Here is an 18907-nt window from a genome sequence, read left to right as displayed (position 1 = left end):
TGTTCAATTTTCATGTTTAGTTAGTTTTTCTTTATTTATTTAGAAGTAGATTTAATTCTATGCTTGGATAGTTAGTTTATTTATTTATTAGTTTGTTTCTTTTCTTATTTTTTATTCATACTTTCTTTATATGCTCACAATTTAGGATTTAATAAAATGCGTGGCTAAGATTCTTAAGATAATTAGGATATGAGAAAATTAGTATAAATTATTTATTAGAATTAGTCTCGCTAACTTTTATGCCTAAATTACTTATTTGTAGATTAACCAATTAAAATAATTATTAATAGAATATTATAATTGATAAGTTATATTATGCTTTGATAACCTATACTTAGTAGTATTCTAGGATTATTATTTTTAATTCTATGCTTTGACAATCTATGTTTTTTAATTAGATTGATAGATTATGCTTGTTAATTCTAAAAATAAATGAAAAAGGTAGTAATTTCTAGATCTGATAAATAGTTATCTAGTAGAATCATCCTAATTTTCTAATTTAATTCTCTCTCCCCACCCACCCCCCCCCCCCTCTAATTTTCCATAATATGGTATAATCGTCTTGGTGAATATTCCTTGAAAGAAGGTTATAAAAATAATTCTATCTGCCCATGTATCTTTATAAAAAAATCTAAATATTATTGGAACTGTTGAAGAGCTTCCAAAGGCAATAGAATATTTAAATAAAGAATTTTAGAAAAAAGATATAGGAAAAAAATAAAGTTTTGTCATGACTAGTTGATCGAGCATTAAACAAATAGAATGCTTATTCATCAATCAAATTATACAATAATGATTCTGAATATATAAAACACATTTGTTGGGTACCTTAATGGTTGTTTATCACTTGATGCGAATAAATACATTTTCAACCTCGAAAGGATAATGAAGAGCTTCTCAGTCCTTGAATACTATATCATAGTGCAATAGGTTTTTCTTGTTGACAAATACATGACCTGGCCTGTAAATTTGTTAGCAATGTGTAGTTCTTATCCAACTCAAAAATATTGGAATGGCGTTAGACATATATTTTGATATCTTCGAGGAATAATCGATATGGGATTGTTTTATTCAAAAGAATGTAGAGCATAACTAATTGCTTATGCAGATATAGAGTACTTATCTGATCCACACAACGTCGATCCCAAAGAGGCTATTTATTTACATGTGGTGACGCAGGTACATCATGCTGATCTACAAAACAAACATTAGCTGCCACTTCTTTAAATTATGCAGGATTAATAGCAATCATGAGGCATATCGAGAATGCATTTGGCTAAGGTCAATGACCCAACACATGGCAATTTATGCTTATTTGTATTTATGTCAGGGGTTTAAGTGCGAAATATTATGGGGTTCCAATTAAAATTTTAAAGTTGAGAAGGGTAATCTATGACAACCCCAGTGTTAAATTAAAATAGTTAAAAAGAAGATTTTCTATAGAGCACCCTGTATAAAAAATTTTGTCCTCTTTTGGTACTCGCTGCTTCCTCTCTTTGCCCAACTCTCCCCTAGAAAATGACAAGACAGCCTCTAACCCTCACCAGGAACGAAATTCTTGGGCAGCCCATCTCCGACGGAGGAGGCGAAGGCGGTGTCCTTCCCAGTCTCCGACTTCGCGGAGTTCTCGGACTACGATCTGAGGGAGAAGATCAAGCGGATATCGGCCAGTATCTCCAGCGGCATGCTCGACAAGCTCCCCGACAAAGGCGCCAAGTACCGCTCCACACTATACCAATACTGCGAAGAGCTCGACAGGAGAAGCAACGTCCGCATCCAAAAGGTGAAACGTGGAAGAAGATTCTAGGGCTTGGAATTTATGCAATTTTCCCCTCACAAGATTTTTTTTGCAGGGTGTAACTGAGTGTCCAAGGGCAACACATTGCGAATCCTCCGGTAAAGTCAAGCTCTATTCTTGTATTAGAAAGTAATTATCGGTAGCTAAACAAGTTTCAATGCGAACTAAATTTTTTGTTGCTATCATTACTAGTTATTATGTTTGAGTAAATTGCAGATGACCTCTCTTATCACCTCCTCACAACTATTTTAGTAACATTCAGCGCCCCATGAGTCACAAGGGAAAGCGGGTTATCTGCAATTTTATACTTCTTAAAATGTGAATCTAGGGAGTGTGAAGTGCTACTAAATAGCTGGGCTGCTGGGGTATGATAAATGCTACTCAAAGTAGGTTTAGATGAAAGGGGTTATCTGCAATTTACCTTATTATTTGAATAATATGGGTGAAAACCAAAATTGTTTCTTGATTTTTGGAAGGAAGCTGAAGTTGTTATAGCTTCTTATGATGCACGTTTGTAGCATTATAAGTTGATTGATAGAAGTGATATACATAAAAGATAACAGTATAGGTGGAAATTACTCTTGATTGCCAATTTTGTTCCTACTTAAAATGCTATCAGACACACTTTATGCTAAGTGGTTGTATGATATGAATTGTTGCACTGCTAAGCAGCAAGTGGCTAGAAGGAAAAAAAAAATACAAAAAAAGTAAAACTGTAAAAAACGAGGGGGGAAAAATGTAAGAAAACCTAAATTTTGTAATCTCTTTTCTTTTTTACTTTGCAATTTTAAAGATGCTACATGTTATTCTAATTCAAATTACTAAGGCCTCATGGGCTTGCAAACTCATCAGGGGAAGTTGGCTCAAACAGTACGCCGAAAGGATCTAATTCGCAGGAGATGTCAGAAAGCAAGGTAAGACTATACTTTATGCGTATATATTACACATATATATGTCTCTTGTGATTGTTTGGCAAGGCAGATTTATTTTTGTCATCAGACAGGTGCTGCATTCAGCGAGGAGTTGAGTATCATGAGCAAACATTTACGAGAGAATGGATTGTCATTGCAAGAAGAAAGACAACCACTTCAAAAAAGACCGAAGGTGACCAGGAAAGATAAATGTGGGTTTTCCACTTTTAAGTTTGCAGATACCGTCAACATATCTTCATTACAGGCAAGAAAAAACTTGTCAAGGCGTTTATCCAAAAGGTATTTGTTTTCTGTAGCTCTACACCATTTTTAACATAAAAAATCATGCGTTGTTTAAGAATGGCTACTCAGTATGCGACTAAGTTCTCATGTTTCTGCTATTCCATTAAACTATCTTGTCTGTTTTTAATTTATTTACGAATCTATATAGATCAAAGAACACATAGGTCAGTTATGTGCACTCACTGTTGTAATTGGTCTCTGGAAAAGAAAATTCCTGACAGTCAGGAAAGAATATTATGATTAGCTGATCTGGAAGCAAAAAACTTATCCAGGACACTGTTATAAATAGCGGTAAATAGCCCCGCAATAGCAACGCTAATAGCTTTAGCGGTCCCTTCCCGCGACGCTATCGCCCGCTACGCTATCGCCCGCTACGCTATCGCGCAATAGCGGTGACATATTGCGGAATATGTCTGTTCGCAAAAGCGGTCAATAGTGTGTCATAACGGTAAATAGTGAGCGATTGCATTCGAAATTTGCCTTTTGACTGCTATTTAAAAGCGGTTTGAGGCTTAATTTTTTAAAATTAAACTCAACCCTTGACCATTGCATTCCACCGTCTCCTGTGATTTTCAGCATACTCCCATCACCTCTCATAGCCTCTGGCATCTACCTTGATACTTCCTCTCACCTCCTTCACCGTGAACTCCTTTTAGGGCAGTCATGTCACCGCTAAGCTCTTCTTCTTGAAGACAACGACTTTTTGACTCCTCCAGTCATATTCGGTATTACGTGATGGTTACATGTCTATTTCATGTTTAAGATCTCTTTAAATCATCCGATATGTACTTTTAGATTTCTTAGGTTTTTCTTTAATTTTTCTTTTTTTAGTATTTATACATATCTAAATTAGACCGTTATTTGACTTTGCGCTTTTTACCGCTATTTTTCCACAATAGCCCGAAATAGCCTTAGCGATGCCTCACCGCTACGCGACGCTATCCGCTATCGATAACCTTGATCCAGGATATTGATATGGAAACCTTCTTGTGAATAAATAAAACTATTAAGAAAAATAGAAAGGTTAGTAGTAATACTGCCAGTATAGTAGATAAATTTGCTTCTATGTAAGTTTCATATTTCATATTTAAATATTACAACAACGCACAAATTCTTGAATAAAATGGACAATATGTATTGTTAATATTAAAGGACATGTTATATATACAAATGGAAGATATTGTATTGTGGAACTGGACATTATATGTCCTAAGACCACTGAGCACTAGTACAATTTCATTGGGCCTTATTATTATAAATAAATCCAGGAAAACCCGTCAAACTTGGGAACTTTGCTGATGCCCAGCATACATTTTTTTTTTGAGGAATCAAAATTTACTCCCATCAATTTCCATCAATAACACAGAAACTGTGTACCAATCAATTAACAACCATGACCTCGACATGCTTATGCTAAAGCATTTCTTATCTATATCAGATTTCAAATGTGCTAACATGAACTCCCATCCTAGTTTAATTTCTTTTTCAGAGCAAACTTTTGAATCTTGCATATCAAGCTTCAACCTTCTAATAAAGCTTAATGCTCTCAGTGTTTTTAACTACATTTAATTTGGACATCTGTTAGCTACTTAGCGTACAAGCAACGACTGGTTTGACTATGTTGGACAAGGTTCACATTAGATAAAGTTGTAAGGCATCCAGAAAACTATACATTCAAGTTACATATGCCTTTGATATTCTTTCATATATGAATTCCATAAAAATTTGACAGCTTAGTTCTTCATAACAACTTGATTGTAAATATACATTTGTACTGGTATACTTTTAGACGGGCTAACCAGAACCATGATTCAATTGAAGATATACTGATTTATTAATTGTAAATAAGAATCTGTATAGAGTTTGGAATGCTTATATTGAAATACTTATTGAACGACAAACAGTATCTCATTTGAGAATATGCTTACTCATAACCAAGCCTTCCCTGGTGTAGTTTGGAGATTGTACGGAGTTTCTTCCACTACGGTTGTTAATATTTATATTTTTGTTGATGTTATAATTGTACATCTCCAATGGGACTCACATCTGAATGTCTGCAGATTCATGAAGACATTCACGTTGAATGTGTTGAATTTGGCTAACTGAACCTTTACATATTGTTCATGTGAAGATGCTTGTGAATAATTCTTAAATATATAACTAAACTCATAACCACCTTGTGATATGGGAGTGTGTCTGCAAATATGTGATTAATTTTCCTTATAGTTTTCTTTATGTAACATCGAAAAGGTGCTTTTCTGACACCTTGACTTTCTATTTTCCTTTTTGTTTATTTTTCTAAAGGAGAAGAGCTGCAAAACGTGGTTGGAAGGATCGGGAGTTCGAGGAGGTACGCATATCTTGTTAAGAGTCATTATTTTGCATTGGCCTAAAACTTCCCTGTAGCATACTCTCTTGACATGCATCATGTAATGGACTCTTTCATCTATTTTTTTTAAATAATTTACATTTACATATTTACATCATGTAATTGACTATTTCTTGCTAGTTGTTAATCCATTCTCCATCTTTTCATGTTTAACCTATAAAAAGGAAATATTAATTAATAATTTTGATGAGGACAAGAATGACATTTCTATTTTTGTATTTGAATTTTAATAATTGTGAGAGATTTGAGGGATTTTCTATTTTGGTAGGATTTAATTTTCGAATTTTGAATCTTTTTGAAATTTGAATTTTGATCAAATTTAGTAGTTGAGTGATTTGAGGGAATTGAAAAATCTGTAATTTGGTTTTCTATTTAAACACTATTTGTAATTAGATTTGATATTGATGAATGAAATGAAAAATTGCATTGCTTAATTTGGTGTGAAACCAAAGGGTGTGAAACCAAAGGGTGTGAAACCCTAGGCAGTTTTATTGTTCTGTATTCTTCTCCACGTCAATTGTCCAGAAGTCAGAAGAAAATTGCTGCTCCAAATTAACCAATCCTATTCATCACCAACAACCTTCGTTCTCCCTGCTCCTCCATCTCCTCCATAGCACCGACAACCCCATCTCTCCCCTACTCTTGCAACCTCTGCTCCTCCCAAAAGAACCCCCCAATCGCAACCAAACCCCAGACCCTCCTCTTCTGATCCCCGCCCCTTGAAGCCCTAACCATCGCCCTCGCGAGCCCCTGATTCCGTCCAGTCCAGCACGCCTCCGACCCCCCCACATTCCCGTCGCCCTCGTGAAGCCCCGCTGGCCTCTGCCCCTGTGCCGCTCTCCTCCAACGCCGCCTTCACCCCTTCAACCGCGCTTGGATATTTCCATTGAAGGGATGAGATCCTTTTGTCTCTGAGAGCTTGAAATTATGGCAACAATTGTAGTTTTTTCTTCAACAGAGTGGCTTCTGTTTGGCATGCTATCGTCTTCCTAAGAAAATCAGACCAGACCTCTTTATGTGCAGCAAGCAACAGTAGCCAACAGGAGTCGGTGAAACACAGACACTAGCCTCTTGAAAAACTTACAAGTTGATGGGCTTGGGTTTCACAGTAATAGCTAATGGGCTTTTGGATTTCTCTCAGGGGGGTTAGTCATCTAGAACTTAAAATTAGAACTAGGATAATTTATGAGATAAATTTTTAAGGTGTTAGTCACATAGAACTAGAAAATATGATATTTTTTTATAGTGTTAGTCAAGTAGAACTTTTGTAGAACTAGAACTGTATTATTTTTTTGGTGCGTTAGTCAAGTAGAATTCTACTAGAATTAGAATTGGGATAATTGGTCATAATTATCCCACAAATTATACTACCTATATATATAACCATAAGTTCTTCTCTCTCAAATTATCCCACATTGGAAAGAATACAATTGGGGAAAAAAAAGTGAAACGTCACCTCCCTCCCTCTTGGTTAGTTTCTCCGCCTAGAAAATTTCTCTGCCATGAAGTCAATCATCCGTTCATTTTTCTGTCTTTACTTTGTTTTTGTGATGATTAGATCTTTTATTATTATCTTCAAGATGTATTACTTTATTGATAGCTTTTTGACGTTAAATTACTTTATTATTATTTGTTTGATCTAAGTTTTCTCTCCACAACAGTGGTTTAGGTTAAGAATATAGTGTTGGTGGCTTAGTGCTAAAGATATGCGGGCTATTTATGTTTTTTTTATAAGTTAGCAACTTTGCGATCACATTGATGATTAGATGTTGAATGGTTAATGGTGATATCTATTATTATTAAATCGGCTCAGTAAATTGATTGGGATATTTATAATTCATCTGTCGATCATCTGTTTAGCGGCCATGGATGATTCCTGTGTACATTTCATTTATTTGCTGATTTGGTTTCAGCGATCATGATGAGATTGGTCCAAATGGTTAATGGCTGAAAAATACTTATTTTTCTTTCTTTATGATGTTATGAGATTTGAACTTCGACATTTATGATCCTCCAGTAGAAGCTCCACGAAATGTTGCTGATGTAGACAATGACTCCGATAAAGAAGACGAGTTACAGACTCAACGAGCAGCTGTAGGAGCTTGGAGAAATTCTATGGCAGATGCCATGTGGGATGATAGAAGCCATGTGGGATGATGGAAGTCGAGTCACTCTAGGGATTTAGATTTTTATTTATTTGTAAATTATTTTATTATTTGAGATGAATAGTGATGCTTTATTGCATTATATTTTATAGTTATTACTAGAATTTGCTTATCAATATTATATTATTTTTAATATACAATTATTAACAATAGTATTTTATACCCACCATTACCCCCACCAAATTATCCTACCAAATTATGCAACTTCATAATATTATCCATCATTATCCCACCAAATTATCCTACCAAATTATCACACTTTAAGAATTACCCATCATTGTTTCACTAAATTATCCCAGTGTTAAAAAATTATCCCACTTTACCAATTATCCCAGTTCTACTTAAAAAGTTCTAGGTGACTAATCCCCCCTCAGCATTTTGGATAGTAAACTCTCAACTCAGTAATTTCTGTTAATCTCATAATTATCAGTTAATTGCATACAAATTAAATCTCTAAACTATTATCATATATTCACTGCTTAATTTATTTTGTGAGTTGAGAGAACTGAATCTGTGACTGTTGAAAAATTAATATTGAATATAGAACTTGCGAAATGATATTTAATATTGTGATTAAAATATTTGAGATTGGAATTATTCAGGAGTATCGTTGCAAAATATTATTAAATCCATCTGTCTTATTAACTGCTTTAATTAATTTCCTACCGAATATCATGAATTTTTTTGGCGAAACAGTGCTTTGTTCAAATTGAATCGCTGATTCTGATAGACCCCCTCCCCCGTTTCGCATCAAATTTAGTATACTTGTTTGTTAACAATAACTTCTTTTTCTAATTAGCATGCTAACTAGAAATTATGAATATGTAAATATGTAATTGTTATCTTCATTCTCCATCTTTTCATGCTAACTAGCATATAGCAATTAAGAATGCTAACTAGAAAATTATGAACAATCATATTTGTTAATCATTTAATTGTTACTTAAATATACATATATCAATTTTAAATGAAAATACATATTCCTTATTTGTTACTTGCTTGTTTTGTTTCATAGACTTTTGCTTATGTTAGAGATTATCTTGCATTGTGATTTGTGAAAACTTATGAACTTCTCTATGTTATGCATGCTAATTAAAACTCTTTCGTGATTTAGTATGTGAAATTATATTTCTTAGTTTTTTTATGTTACAATGTTGCTTATATGCTTTTTTTTTCTTATGTTGGAAAATGTTAGTTTGAGTTATGCACCTCAATTCAGTGAGGAGCGCGCATCGTTGTGCGCCATGCGTATGGTGCGCATAAGGGGTCTTTGCGCCCCGCATTACGCCTCGCGCCTCGATAACACTGGCTACTGCTGCTACTATACTTCAAGGGTGTATATGCGATTTAGCTAGATAAATTTCTTAAAATATAGGTAATTAGAATGGAATAAATGAAGTTGAGAGAAGAGAAAAAAGGTGGTTCATCTAGCACATGGCATGAGAACCTCTATCCATCATTGCAGAATGTTGAAAGGGTACAACTGGTGCTTGAATATTCTGTTGAAAACTAGTTACACCCATTTACACGTAATTATCCTCTAATTCTATATAACTCTAGTAACTCTTGTACATGTTTTTTTTGGCGATCCCAATATGTTTAGAGGGATGTTCATTCTTTAGTTACATGTACATCAACAATGTAATATAATAATCTTGCAGAATCTTGAGATACATGCAACATGAAATGTTTAGTGTTTAAAAACCAGCCTTTATGTAATAATATAATTTCTCTGGATGATGATTAGCCATCTTAACCCTAATCTCTGCACATGGAAATGGACAAGCTGGAGAGACCTAGGGAGGCCTTGATGTGTTGTTCCCTGAACAATGCTATCTTTGTTGTTTCACATGGGGGAAATAGATATGTTGTTGGCACCTCAGGGATGCAGGATGAACAGACAGCTATGTTGTCTTGAAGATACTAGAGCACATCAAGCTTCATTTCCCGATCAGTTTCTAGTAGAAGGTGATGCGAAACGGGGGAGGGGGTCTATCAGAATCAGCGATTCAATTTGAACAAAGCACCGTTTCGCCAAAAAAAAATCATGATATTCGGTAGGAAATTAATTAAAGCAGTTAATGCGACAGATGGATTTAATAATATTTTGCAACGATACTCATGAACAATTCCAATCTCAAATATTTTAATCACAATATTAAATATCATTTCGCAAGTTCTATATTCAATATCAATTTTTCAACAGTCACAGATTCAATTCTGTCAACTCACAAAATAAATTAAGCAGTGAATATATGATAATAGTTTAGAGATTTAATTCGTATGCAATTAACTGATAATTATGAGATTAACAGAAATTACTGAGTTGAGAGTTTACTATCCAAAATGCTGAGAGAAATCCAAAAGCCCATTAGCTATTACTGTGAAACCCAAGCCCATCAACTTGTAAGCTTTTCAAGAGGCTAGTGTCTGTGTTTCACCGACTCTTGTTGGCTACTGTTGCTTGTTGCACATAAATAGGTCTGGTCTGATTTCCTTAGGAAGACGATAGCATGCCAAACAGAAGCCACTCTATTGAAGGAAAAACTGCAATTGTTGCCATAATTTCAAGCTCTCAGAAACAGAAGGATCCCATCCCTTCAATGGAAATATCCAAGCGCGGTTGAAGGGGTGAAGGCGGCGTTGGAGGAGAGCGGCACAGGGGCGGAGGCCAGCGGGGGTTCACGAGGGCGACGGGAACGTGGGGGGGTCGGAGGCGTGCTGGACTGGATGGAATCAGAGGTTCACGAGGGCGACGGTTAGGGCTTCAAGGGGCGGGGATCAGAAGAGGAGGGTCTGGGGTTTGGTTGCGATTGGGGGGTTCTTTTGGGAGGAGCAGAGGTTGCAAGAGTAGGGGAGAGATGGGGTTGTCGGTGCTATGGAGGAGATGGAGGAGCAGGGAGAACGGAGGTTGTTGGTGATGAATAGGATTGGTTAATTTGGAACAGCGATTTTCTTCTGACGGCTGGACAATTGACGTGGAGAAGAATACAGAACAATAAAACTGCCTAGGGTTTCACACCCTTTGGTTTCACACTAAATTAAGCAATGCAATTTTTCATTTCATTCATCAATATCAAATCTGATTACAAATAGTGTTTAAATAGAAAACCAAATTACAGATTTTTCAATTCCCTCAAATCACTCAACTACTAAATTTGATCAAAATTCAAATTTCAAAAAGATTCAAAATTCGAAAATTAAATCCTACCAAAATAGAAAATTCCTCAAATCTCTCACAATTATTAAAATTCAAATACAAAAATAGAAATGCCATTCTTGTCCTCATCATTCTCCCCGGGTGGGAGAAAACTCGACTCCGTCGAGTTAGCCGTAGAAGTTTGTAATCTTCAATATAGTCTGTCTGCATCTTAATCTGCCATCAAATGCTTTCCTGCATCTCAAATCATTAGTTAGATTACATTGTAAATTCATCATCTAAAATATTATCAAAATTCACTGCTGCATGGGTGAATATATATAGAAGTGGGGGTAAAGTGAAACAACTCTCAGAAATAATGGGCTAGGATCAGGCTTATATCAGTGGACTGCTAATAACATTGTAAACTGTTTAATCAATCAATATTGAGAATAGAACTATGACCAAATCGATAATGTAAATGTTGTCATTAATTAGTCAAGAGTTGGAAAAGTTCATAAATATCATGTCATATCTTAAACAGCAATAAAGAACTGTATTGGACAAGTCCAAACCATCTAAAATATCAGCATTAACAATTTTAAATAACGTCCTAACTCCATATCATATATTTCAGCTAACAATATATTTATTCAAATTAGATCACTGATTCCTCACTATATGATCAATGCAAACCAAACAAATGATGTCAATTAACTCAAGTTATTATGTATGAAATGCAGACTCGAACAATGCTATCAATGGCAGATGTAAACTCAACGAAGTGCTTAACGTGTAAGACGTCCTCTATCAAAGGGAATGATTAGGTGTTCCTTCGTTAAAATGCATAACAAATTTCCTATTTTAGCAGCAATGGTGAGGAACATGCGAACAAATGCGGGAAGGATGAGTGTTTTTATGCACTTAGTATGAGAGAAAAAGGAAATGAAAACACTCGTGTTAAAACCTGTATCCCTAATCACTATATTTTCCCAAAATGGATCAGTGTATGTGTAAGTGACTATCGGGACAATGCATGAGGGTTTGATATCTAATATGGTAGCTGTTTTACTATGCTCAGTTTGGGTTTCAACTTTCATACAGATATCTAAGTGAATCGATTCAAGAACCAAATCAGGAACATGTTGGGTGTCATGTTTGTCCGGGAGGACCTCGTGGGGAATACCAACAACGTTTTCAGTCACGAGGGTTGGTTCAGAAGGAGTTAGAGTTTCAATTTCAAGAACAACTTCAGTGATAACATCAGTGGACTCCGTGATCAAAAGGGTAGCTTGGGGAATAGTCGGAGTGTTGTCATTGCTTGAAACTTTAGTTAACTCCACAATTGTAGGGGTGGTTTCAGAAGGAAAGGAAGTGCATGGTTCTTCGATTATACTATCCTGGATTTTCTTGTTAGAGTTAGTTTTTATCAAATCTACGGCCTGGTTAACGGTTTCCTTAATAATAGATTTTGATTCCGTTATAGGCGGCTTATTAATTCTAACTCTGAACGGAGTTGTACAGACAAAAGTAACGTGTCGATATCCTTGACAATTATAACACTGAATTATTGGGCTAAGTTTGGAGAGAGATCTCTCTGACTTCTGGCCCTTGGGATCGACTCTAGACTGGGAAGAGTTAGGGTTAGATCGACTAAGAGGCTGACTAGAGGTATCGGCACGGGAAGACTAAGAGGGATGAGTTTGAAAATTCTTAGCCCTATGAGATTGATGGAATTTGGTTTTATCTAAATCTTGAACTAAAGCGTAAGCTCTCTCAAGGGTGTTTACTCCTCTAGTCAAGAGTTCGGTTTGGAGGTCGTTTCTTAATCCAGCTCTAAGTTTTGATAAGACTTTCATCGGTGTTTCTGGTTCAATAGTGCTGCATCGAGTAAACAATTCATCAAATTGAGCAATGTACTCTTTTACAGATTTTGTTCCCTGAGTAAGACAATGCCACTTATCTAGCAGTCTATAAATAAATGTTGGCGGGAGATATTTTCGTTTCAGTTCGTCGGCCATTTCTCGCCAAGTAAACATTGGTAACTCACCTCTAATATGTCTTATCATTTCGAAGTTGGACCAATATTGGCAGGCGGGTCCAGTGAGCTTAATTATGGCAAACTTGACTTTCTGGGATTCCGTTAGGGCATACCAATCGAAGTAGCGATCCATGCTCTTCAGCCAGTCAAAAAACGTTTGTGGGTCGAGCCTACCATCAAAGGTTGGTGGATCAGGCATAGGTTGAGGTGGTGGTTGATAAACGACGTGCCCATGACCTTGACTGTGTAGAGGTGGAGTTGTAACACGCGCTTCTTTTAGCCTCACTAATCTTTCATTGGTTTCGTCAAATCGTGCTGCTAGTTTAGCGAATTTCTTAAGGAGTTCGGACTCTATACTGCCTGACATGCTTGACTCACTAGTTGACTCACTTGACTCTCCCAATCGATAGAGTAGACCTATACGAGTAGGCATGCACTAACAACTAGATAAGATAAATGGTGTGCACAAACAGCTAAATGAGATGAATGAATTTTTTTTAATATCAAATAAAAGACTCAACTAATCTAAAAAAAAAAATTCTTACACTAGAACCATGCTCTGATACCAAAATGATGCGAAACGGGGGAGGGGGTCGAAATGGGGGAGGGGGTCTATCAGAATCAGCGATTCAATTTGAACAAAGCACCGTTTCGCCAAAAAAAATCATGATATTCGGTAGGAAATTAATTAAAGCAGTTAATGCGACAGATGGATTTAATAATATTTTGCAACGATACTCATGAACAATTCCAATCTCAAATATTTTAATCACAATATTAAATATCATTTCGCAAGTTCTATATTCAATATCAATTTTTCAACAGTCACAGATTTAATTCTGTCAACTCACAAAATAAATTAAGCAGTGAATATATGATAATAGTTTAGAGATTTAATTTGTATGCAATTAACTGATAATTATGAGATTAACAGAAATTACTGAGTTGAGAGTTTACTATCCAAAATGCTGAGAGAAATCCAAAAGCCCATTAGCTATTACTGTGAAACCCAAGCCCATCAACTTGTAAGCTTTTCAAGAGGCTAGTGTCTGTGTTTCACCGACTCTTGTTGGCTACTGTTGCTTGTTGCACATAAAGAGGCCTGGTCTGATTTCCTTAGGAAGACGATAGCATGCCAAACAGAAGCCACTCTATTGAAGGAAAAACTGCAATTGTTGCCATAATTTCAAGCTCTCAGAAATAGAAGGATCCCATCCCTTCAATGGAAATATCCAAGCGCGGTTGAAGGGGTGAAGGCGGCGTTGGAGGAGAGCGGCACAAGGGCGGAGGCCAGCGGGGGTTCATGAGGGCGACGGGAACGTGGGGGGATCGGAGGCGTGCTGGACTGGATGGAATCAGGGGTTCGCGAGGGCGATGGTTAGGGCTCCAAGGGGCAGGGATCAGAAGAGGAGGGTCTGGGGTTTGGTTACTGTTGGGGGGTTCTTTTGGGAGGAGCAGAGGTTGCAAGAGTAGGGGATAGATGGGGTTGTCGGTGCTATGGAGGAGATGGAGGAGCAGGGAGAACGGAGGTTGTTGGTGATGAATAGGATTGGTTAATTTGGAACCGCGATTTTCTTCTGACGGCTGGACAATTGACGTGGAGAAGAATACAGAACAATAAAACTGCCTAGGGTTTCACACCCTTTGGTTTCACACCAAATTAAGCAATGCAATTTTTTATTTCATTCATCAATATCAAATCTGATTACAAATAGTGTTTAAATAGACAACCAAATTACAGATTTTTCAATTCCCTCAAATCACTCAACTACTAAATTTGATCAAAATTCAAATTTCAAAAAGATTCAAAATTCAAAAATTAAATCCTACCAAAATAGAAAATCCCTCAAATCTCTCACAATTATTAAAATTCAAATACAAAAATAGAAATGCCATTCTTGTCCTCATCAGAAGGTGTATCAGAAAGTAGCAAGGGAAATGAGGAACAGATGATTCTATCAAGGGACAAGGGAAAATGCTATCTCCATGTAAGCTGCTTGCGTTGCTCTACACTGATGGATGACCTAGAGCATAGGTTGAGATTTCTGCCTAACACAATGGGAAAAACAGATTCAAGTACCTGTGCTTATTGCCTTATTCTATAAATGAATCAATGTAAGATGCGAAGATAGAAGGAATTTAATTAGAACTGTTGGTAGGGGTACTTCCATCGCTTGTTCTAGATCGTTGATGAATATTTTCTTACATCATATACAAGTGTAAATTGCTACCATTTTAAGTGCCTACTTCCTTGGACATTTTCTGTAAAGATGTATTTTACTTTGGAATGGGATCAATATAATCCATCAACCTTATAATTGACCGTAAGACATGTTTGTGCAATGGAACTTTATAGTTGCAAGCAAGATGACAGTTCACTTGGAGTTGGAGTGGTCTTTTTTCCGTATTTCAGCATATTTGTGTTGGTTCCACATCAACTTAAACTTGGGTGCTAGAAGTTAATTAGTAATTTGGAAATTCTACTATGTTTGGGCTGACCTTGATGATTTGTCCAGAGGAATTATGTTAAACATTTGGAGAGATAAGCATATTAATGGCTTCTAGTTATGCTTTTATATTTTGAATTCCTTGGGAACAAGAAATTCCATCATACATATGCTGGCACATCTATTCAAGTTTGAGGCAGAAATTATATAAGTATTTCGAAGGAAATTTAACACTATTTTAGCCCTAAGGTACACATGGATTTATGTGATATAATTTCTAATGAATTCCAGCACTGGATCAACCTAAAATTTTCTCAACATAAATCTGACAGCACATCCTACAGTTAATAAGTGCTAAATCTTCTTTGAAGAGCTATGTTTATTTCGATATTGTACATAAATTCACACACACAAACATGTATGCTAATTTAAATCTATATAGATGTGAGTGTAACTAGAATAGGAAGATTATGCTCAATATCAGGAAGAAGGTTTATCACTTTTTAGTTGTTGCTTCAGGACTGTAAAACCGTTAACTGCTTTGTTGACTTCTCTAAGCACATTATGACTCTGTTTGGTTGGCTGAGGAATTAGATGCTAATATTTCCGAATGTCTCATTTACCAGTAGTCAGGGTGTAACAATATTTAATTACTTGAAGTTCGCTCCAAAACCATTTAAATACCACCTGTAAACCAACCTACTTTGGAAGTTGCTGATTCTTTCACAAACTTGGAATTACTCCCTCTCTCCTCCAAACCGGTTGCAATAGTGCCAGATCTTATTAAATCTCTCTATCCAAGTAACCATCTAATACCAAATTCTAATTCTTGCTAATTTCTTTCTCTTAAAACTCACAACACCTAAAACTGAACTCTCCAATCCAAACATAACCTACATGTACCATAATTGTATGTGCAGAAATCTAAAGTATTGCTAATTGTTAAAAAAATGTCAAATCATTTTAAATTATAAACTATCTAGAAAATGCTATACACACAACTCACCTGCATGTAACAAAAAAATGTGGTTGAGCCCTGAGCCCTTTCTCAGGTCAATTTTAAATTGAAAGCAACCTCTGGTCTGGTTTAATGCAACTTTAAATTGGTGTACGTACTTCTTTATCAATCATAAATCATTCAATCATCAGGATCATAATTTCATTTTATTTATCTAACATGCTTCAGGTTCAGCATGTAGTACTTTTGGATGATGAAGATGCGCAACCTATGAACTCAACACAGGGTGGTGATGCATTTGATAATAGGTCAATTGAAGTCTTTATCCCGCAACTACCTCTTCAATGTCTTTATGACTCGTGATGGTTATCTAATTATCGTATTAAAGTTTTCTTGTATACTGAAACAAATACTTCATATTTTTATAGGGAGTACAAGATATATTATCCTTCAAGGTGCACCTTCAGGAAATTGATCCATACAAATTTCTACAAACTGGTAGCCTGCCGAGCTCCACATTTATTAATATAAAGTGTTCTTTGTTGACAGGGGTGATCCAGAATGTGTTGAGCTATTTTGTTCAGATGTTAACTGCCTAGAACCTGAATCATATTTGTCATCACCCATAATGAATTTCTACATTCAGTAAGTACTCCTTTTGATTACTTTTTGTCAATTTACTTTCAGAATCAAGTTTATATTCTATTACTATCAAGAGAAGTTGATTCCTTCTTTAACCTGATCAAATTACCATTGTGCACGCAAAATCATAATTTGTAGATGGCAGAATGCCTCACAACTAGCTATTTAACTTGATATTCTGCTGCTGGCGCCTTTGTGCATTAATTCCTATGTGATAATGAGTGACAAAAGACACAATGTTGTTTTTCTGTGTAGGAGGCAGTTAAACTTAAAGGTTTGCATCTTATGGACCCTACTAGTAAATTTCAGAACCCTTGTGGTTTGGATGGGAGATGTGAATGTCTTTTTAACATGTGGTAAAAGAAGCAAAAAAAATATTACAGAATCACCATATCCAACAACTCATGCCAGTGTCCAAACCACATCTATATCCTTGTCCCGAGAAATACAGCCAAGGTTTGCATTATTGCATGTATGCTGAAAGGTGCGTGCGATATTAGGTTTAGACTCCTTTACATATCCTAGGTATGACAAACTTTTCGTTTGTGAACACATCATAATACAGCCAAGGTGTGCATTATTGCACATATGCTGAAAGGTACATGCTGTATTAGGTTTAGCCTCCTTTACATTCCTAGCTACCGCAAACCTTTTGTTTGTGAATACATCACAATTCTGTTTATTTTTTTACTCTCTTCACAACTGGGATGAATTTGTCTTATAGATTCTGTAGTAGTACTATAGTAATCATTTTTGCTGTTTTGCAGGTATCTTCAAAGATCACCGTCTCTGATGGCTAAGAGAAAAGGGGACTGTTATATATTTAATACATACTTCTATAGTAAACTTGAAGAAGCGATAACGTGCAAGGTATAATCTTTCATGTACTGAAATGTTGGGGAAACAATTATTTAGATGAAAATGATGCCAGAGTTGAATCATTTTCACCATTTATTTATCATAAACTGGTAGAAGAAATGATCTAACTTATGGAGCTAGTGATTCTGATGTTCATCACAAAAATTTTATGTAAAGATATTTCTTAAGGATTGGTCAACTTAAAATTGGTATTTATTAGAAACTTAGATGACAGCTTTGTGATTCTTCGCTAGTACTTTCTGTGACAAGAATCTTCCATTGAGATTGTCATGTATCAGTCCATGAAGATTTGGTTTACTCCATTCGTCATCTGTTGCATGTCTAGGGTGCCTATTAGATCCAACATCCCTGTCTTTTATATTTGAAGTTGCAAGGGCTTTGATGGATGGTGAAGGTCAGAAGTTAAGATAGGATAGTCCCGTAGTCATGTTCTTTAATATGTGTTGTAATGCTTGATTTTGTATTATCATTTCTTTTGTCGCAAAATCTATATTTATAGGGTCATAGGTAAACCCAAAGGTTTTCCCCCCCACCCCAAACAAAAAAACTGATGATTATCTGAGACATTTAAGGCAGTTAGTGGTCTTTGAGTAAAATGTGTGTTTTACCCGTAACTACTTCAAATTGAACTACTCCAAAAATGTTCAGCTCTCCAGTTTTGCCTTTCTGTCTCTCCATTTTTGAAATAGTGTTTGGTTAGGCAGAAGAACTCAGATGGAAGAGTATGGGGATGTGGGTCAAAAATTGAAAGCAGGGATATAAAAGCGATTTTGACTGTAGTTTGGAGAGACTTTGTTTTCCCATAAGGTTAAATTTGTCTAAACGTGACCCTTGTAAAGGTCATGTGGTGAAAATTTCCAAAATTCTTTAAATATCAGTTAACACGAAAGTTATCCATCTGTAAAGTCTTATAAACTTTATGATATTTTACTGAAGTTTCAGGCTGTTTTTTGTTGGCAATTTCCCCAACTTGTTTTTTGGGAAATTCTTAATCGAAATGGGTCACATGATTTAGGGTGGAAACCCCATCCTTTATATTCGATTGAATATTTATTAGAGGTATTGGAAATGTTTGTGGGAGTCCGTCTCCTTGTTCCTAAGCATGAAATGGGGGATAAACTCCAAGTTTTAAACTGAGAACTATGTGTGATTTTCATCTACCGAGATGCTAAACAGGATAATGTCGTATGATCTTGCAAAAATGTGGTGAATCTGGTAAAATAGTTGACGTGGCC

The 18907-nt window shown here is 35.9% G+C and overlaps 1 protein-coding gene across 1 annotated transcript in view; it reads left to right on the top strand.

Annotated features, from left to right (window-relative positions):
* LOC109842955 (ubiquitin-like-specific protease 1D) overlaps window positions 1569–18907 on the top strand; it is a 39530-nt gene continuing 22191 nt past the window's right edge. Inside the window, exons 1-9 of the mRNA XM_020411877.1 lie at window positions 1569–1783; window positions 1854–1896; window positions 2651–2712; window positions 2798–3009; window positions 5317–5362; window positions 16380–16459; window positions 16580–16606; window positions 16701–16796; window positions 17561–17663. Coding sequence (XP_020267466.1) covers window positions 1685–1783; window positions 1854–1896; window positions 2651–2712; window positions 2798–3009; window positions 5317–5362; window positions 16380–16459; window positions 16580–16606; window positions 16701–16796; window positions 17561–17663 — 768 coding nt within the window. The 5' untranslated portion in view covers window positions 1569–1684. The remainder of the gene's footprint in view (window positions 1784–1853; window positions 1897–2650; window positions 2713–2797; window positions 3010–5316; window positions 5363–16379; window positions 16460–16579; window positions 16607–16700; window positions 16797–17560; window positions 17664–18907) is intronic.

This window comes from Asparagus officinalis, chromosome 5, assembly GCF_001876935.1.
Source record: "Asparagus officinalis chromosome 5, Aspof.V1, whole genome shotgun sequence".
Classification (NCBI taxonomy): Eukaryota; Viridiplantae; Streptophyta; class Magnoliopsida; order Asparagales; family Asparagaceae; genus Asparagus; species Asparagus officinalis.
This window is presented reverse-complemented; position numbering and strand designations above follow the sequence as displayed.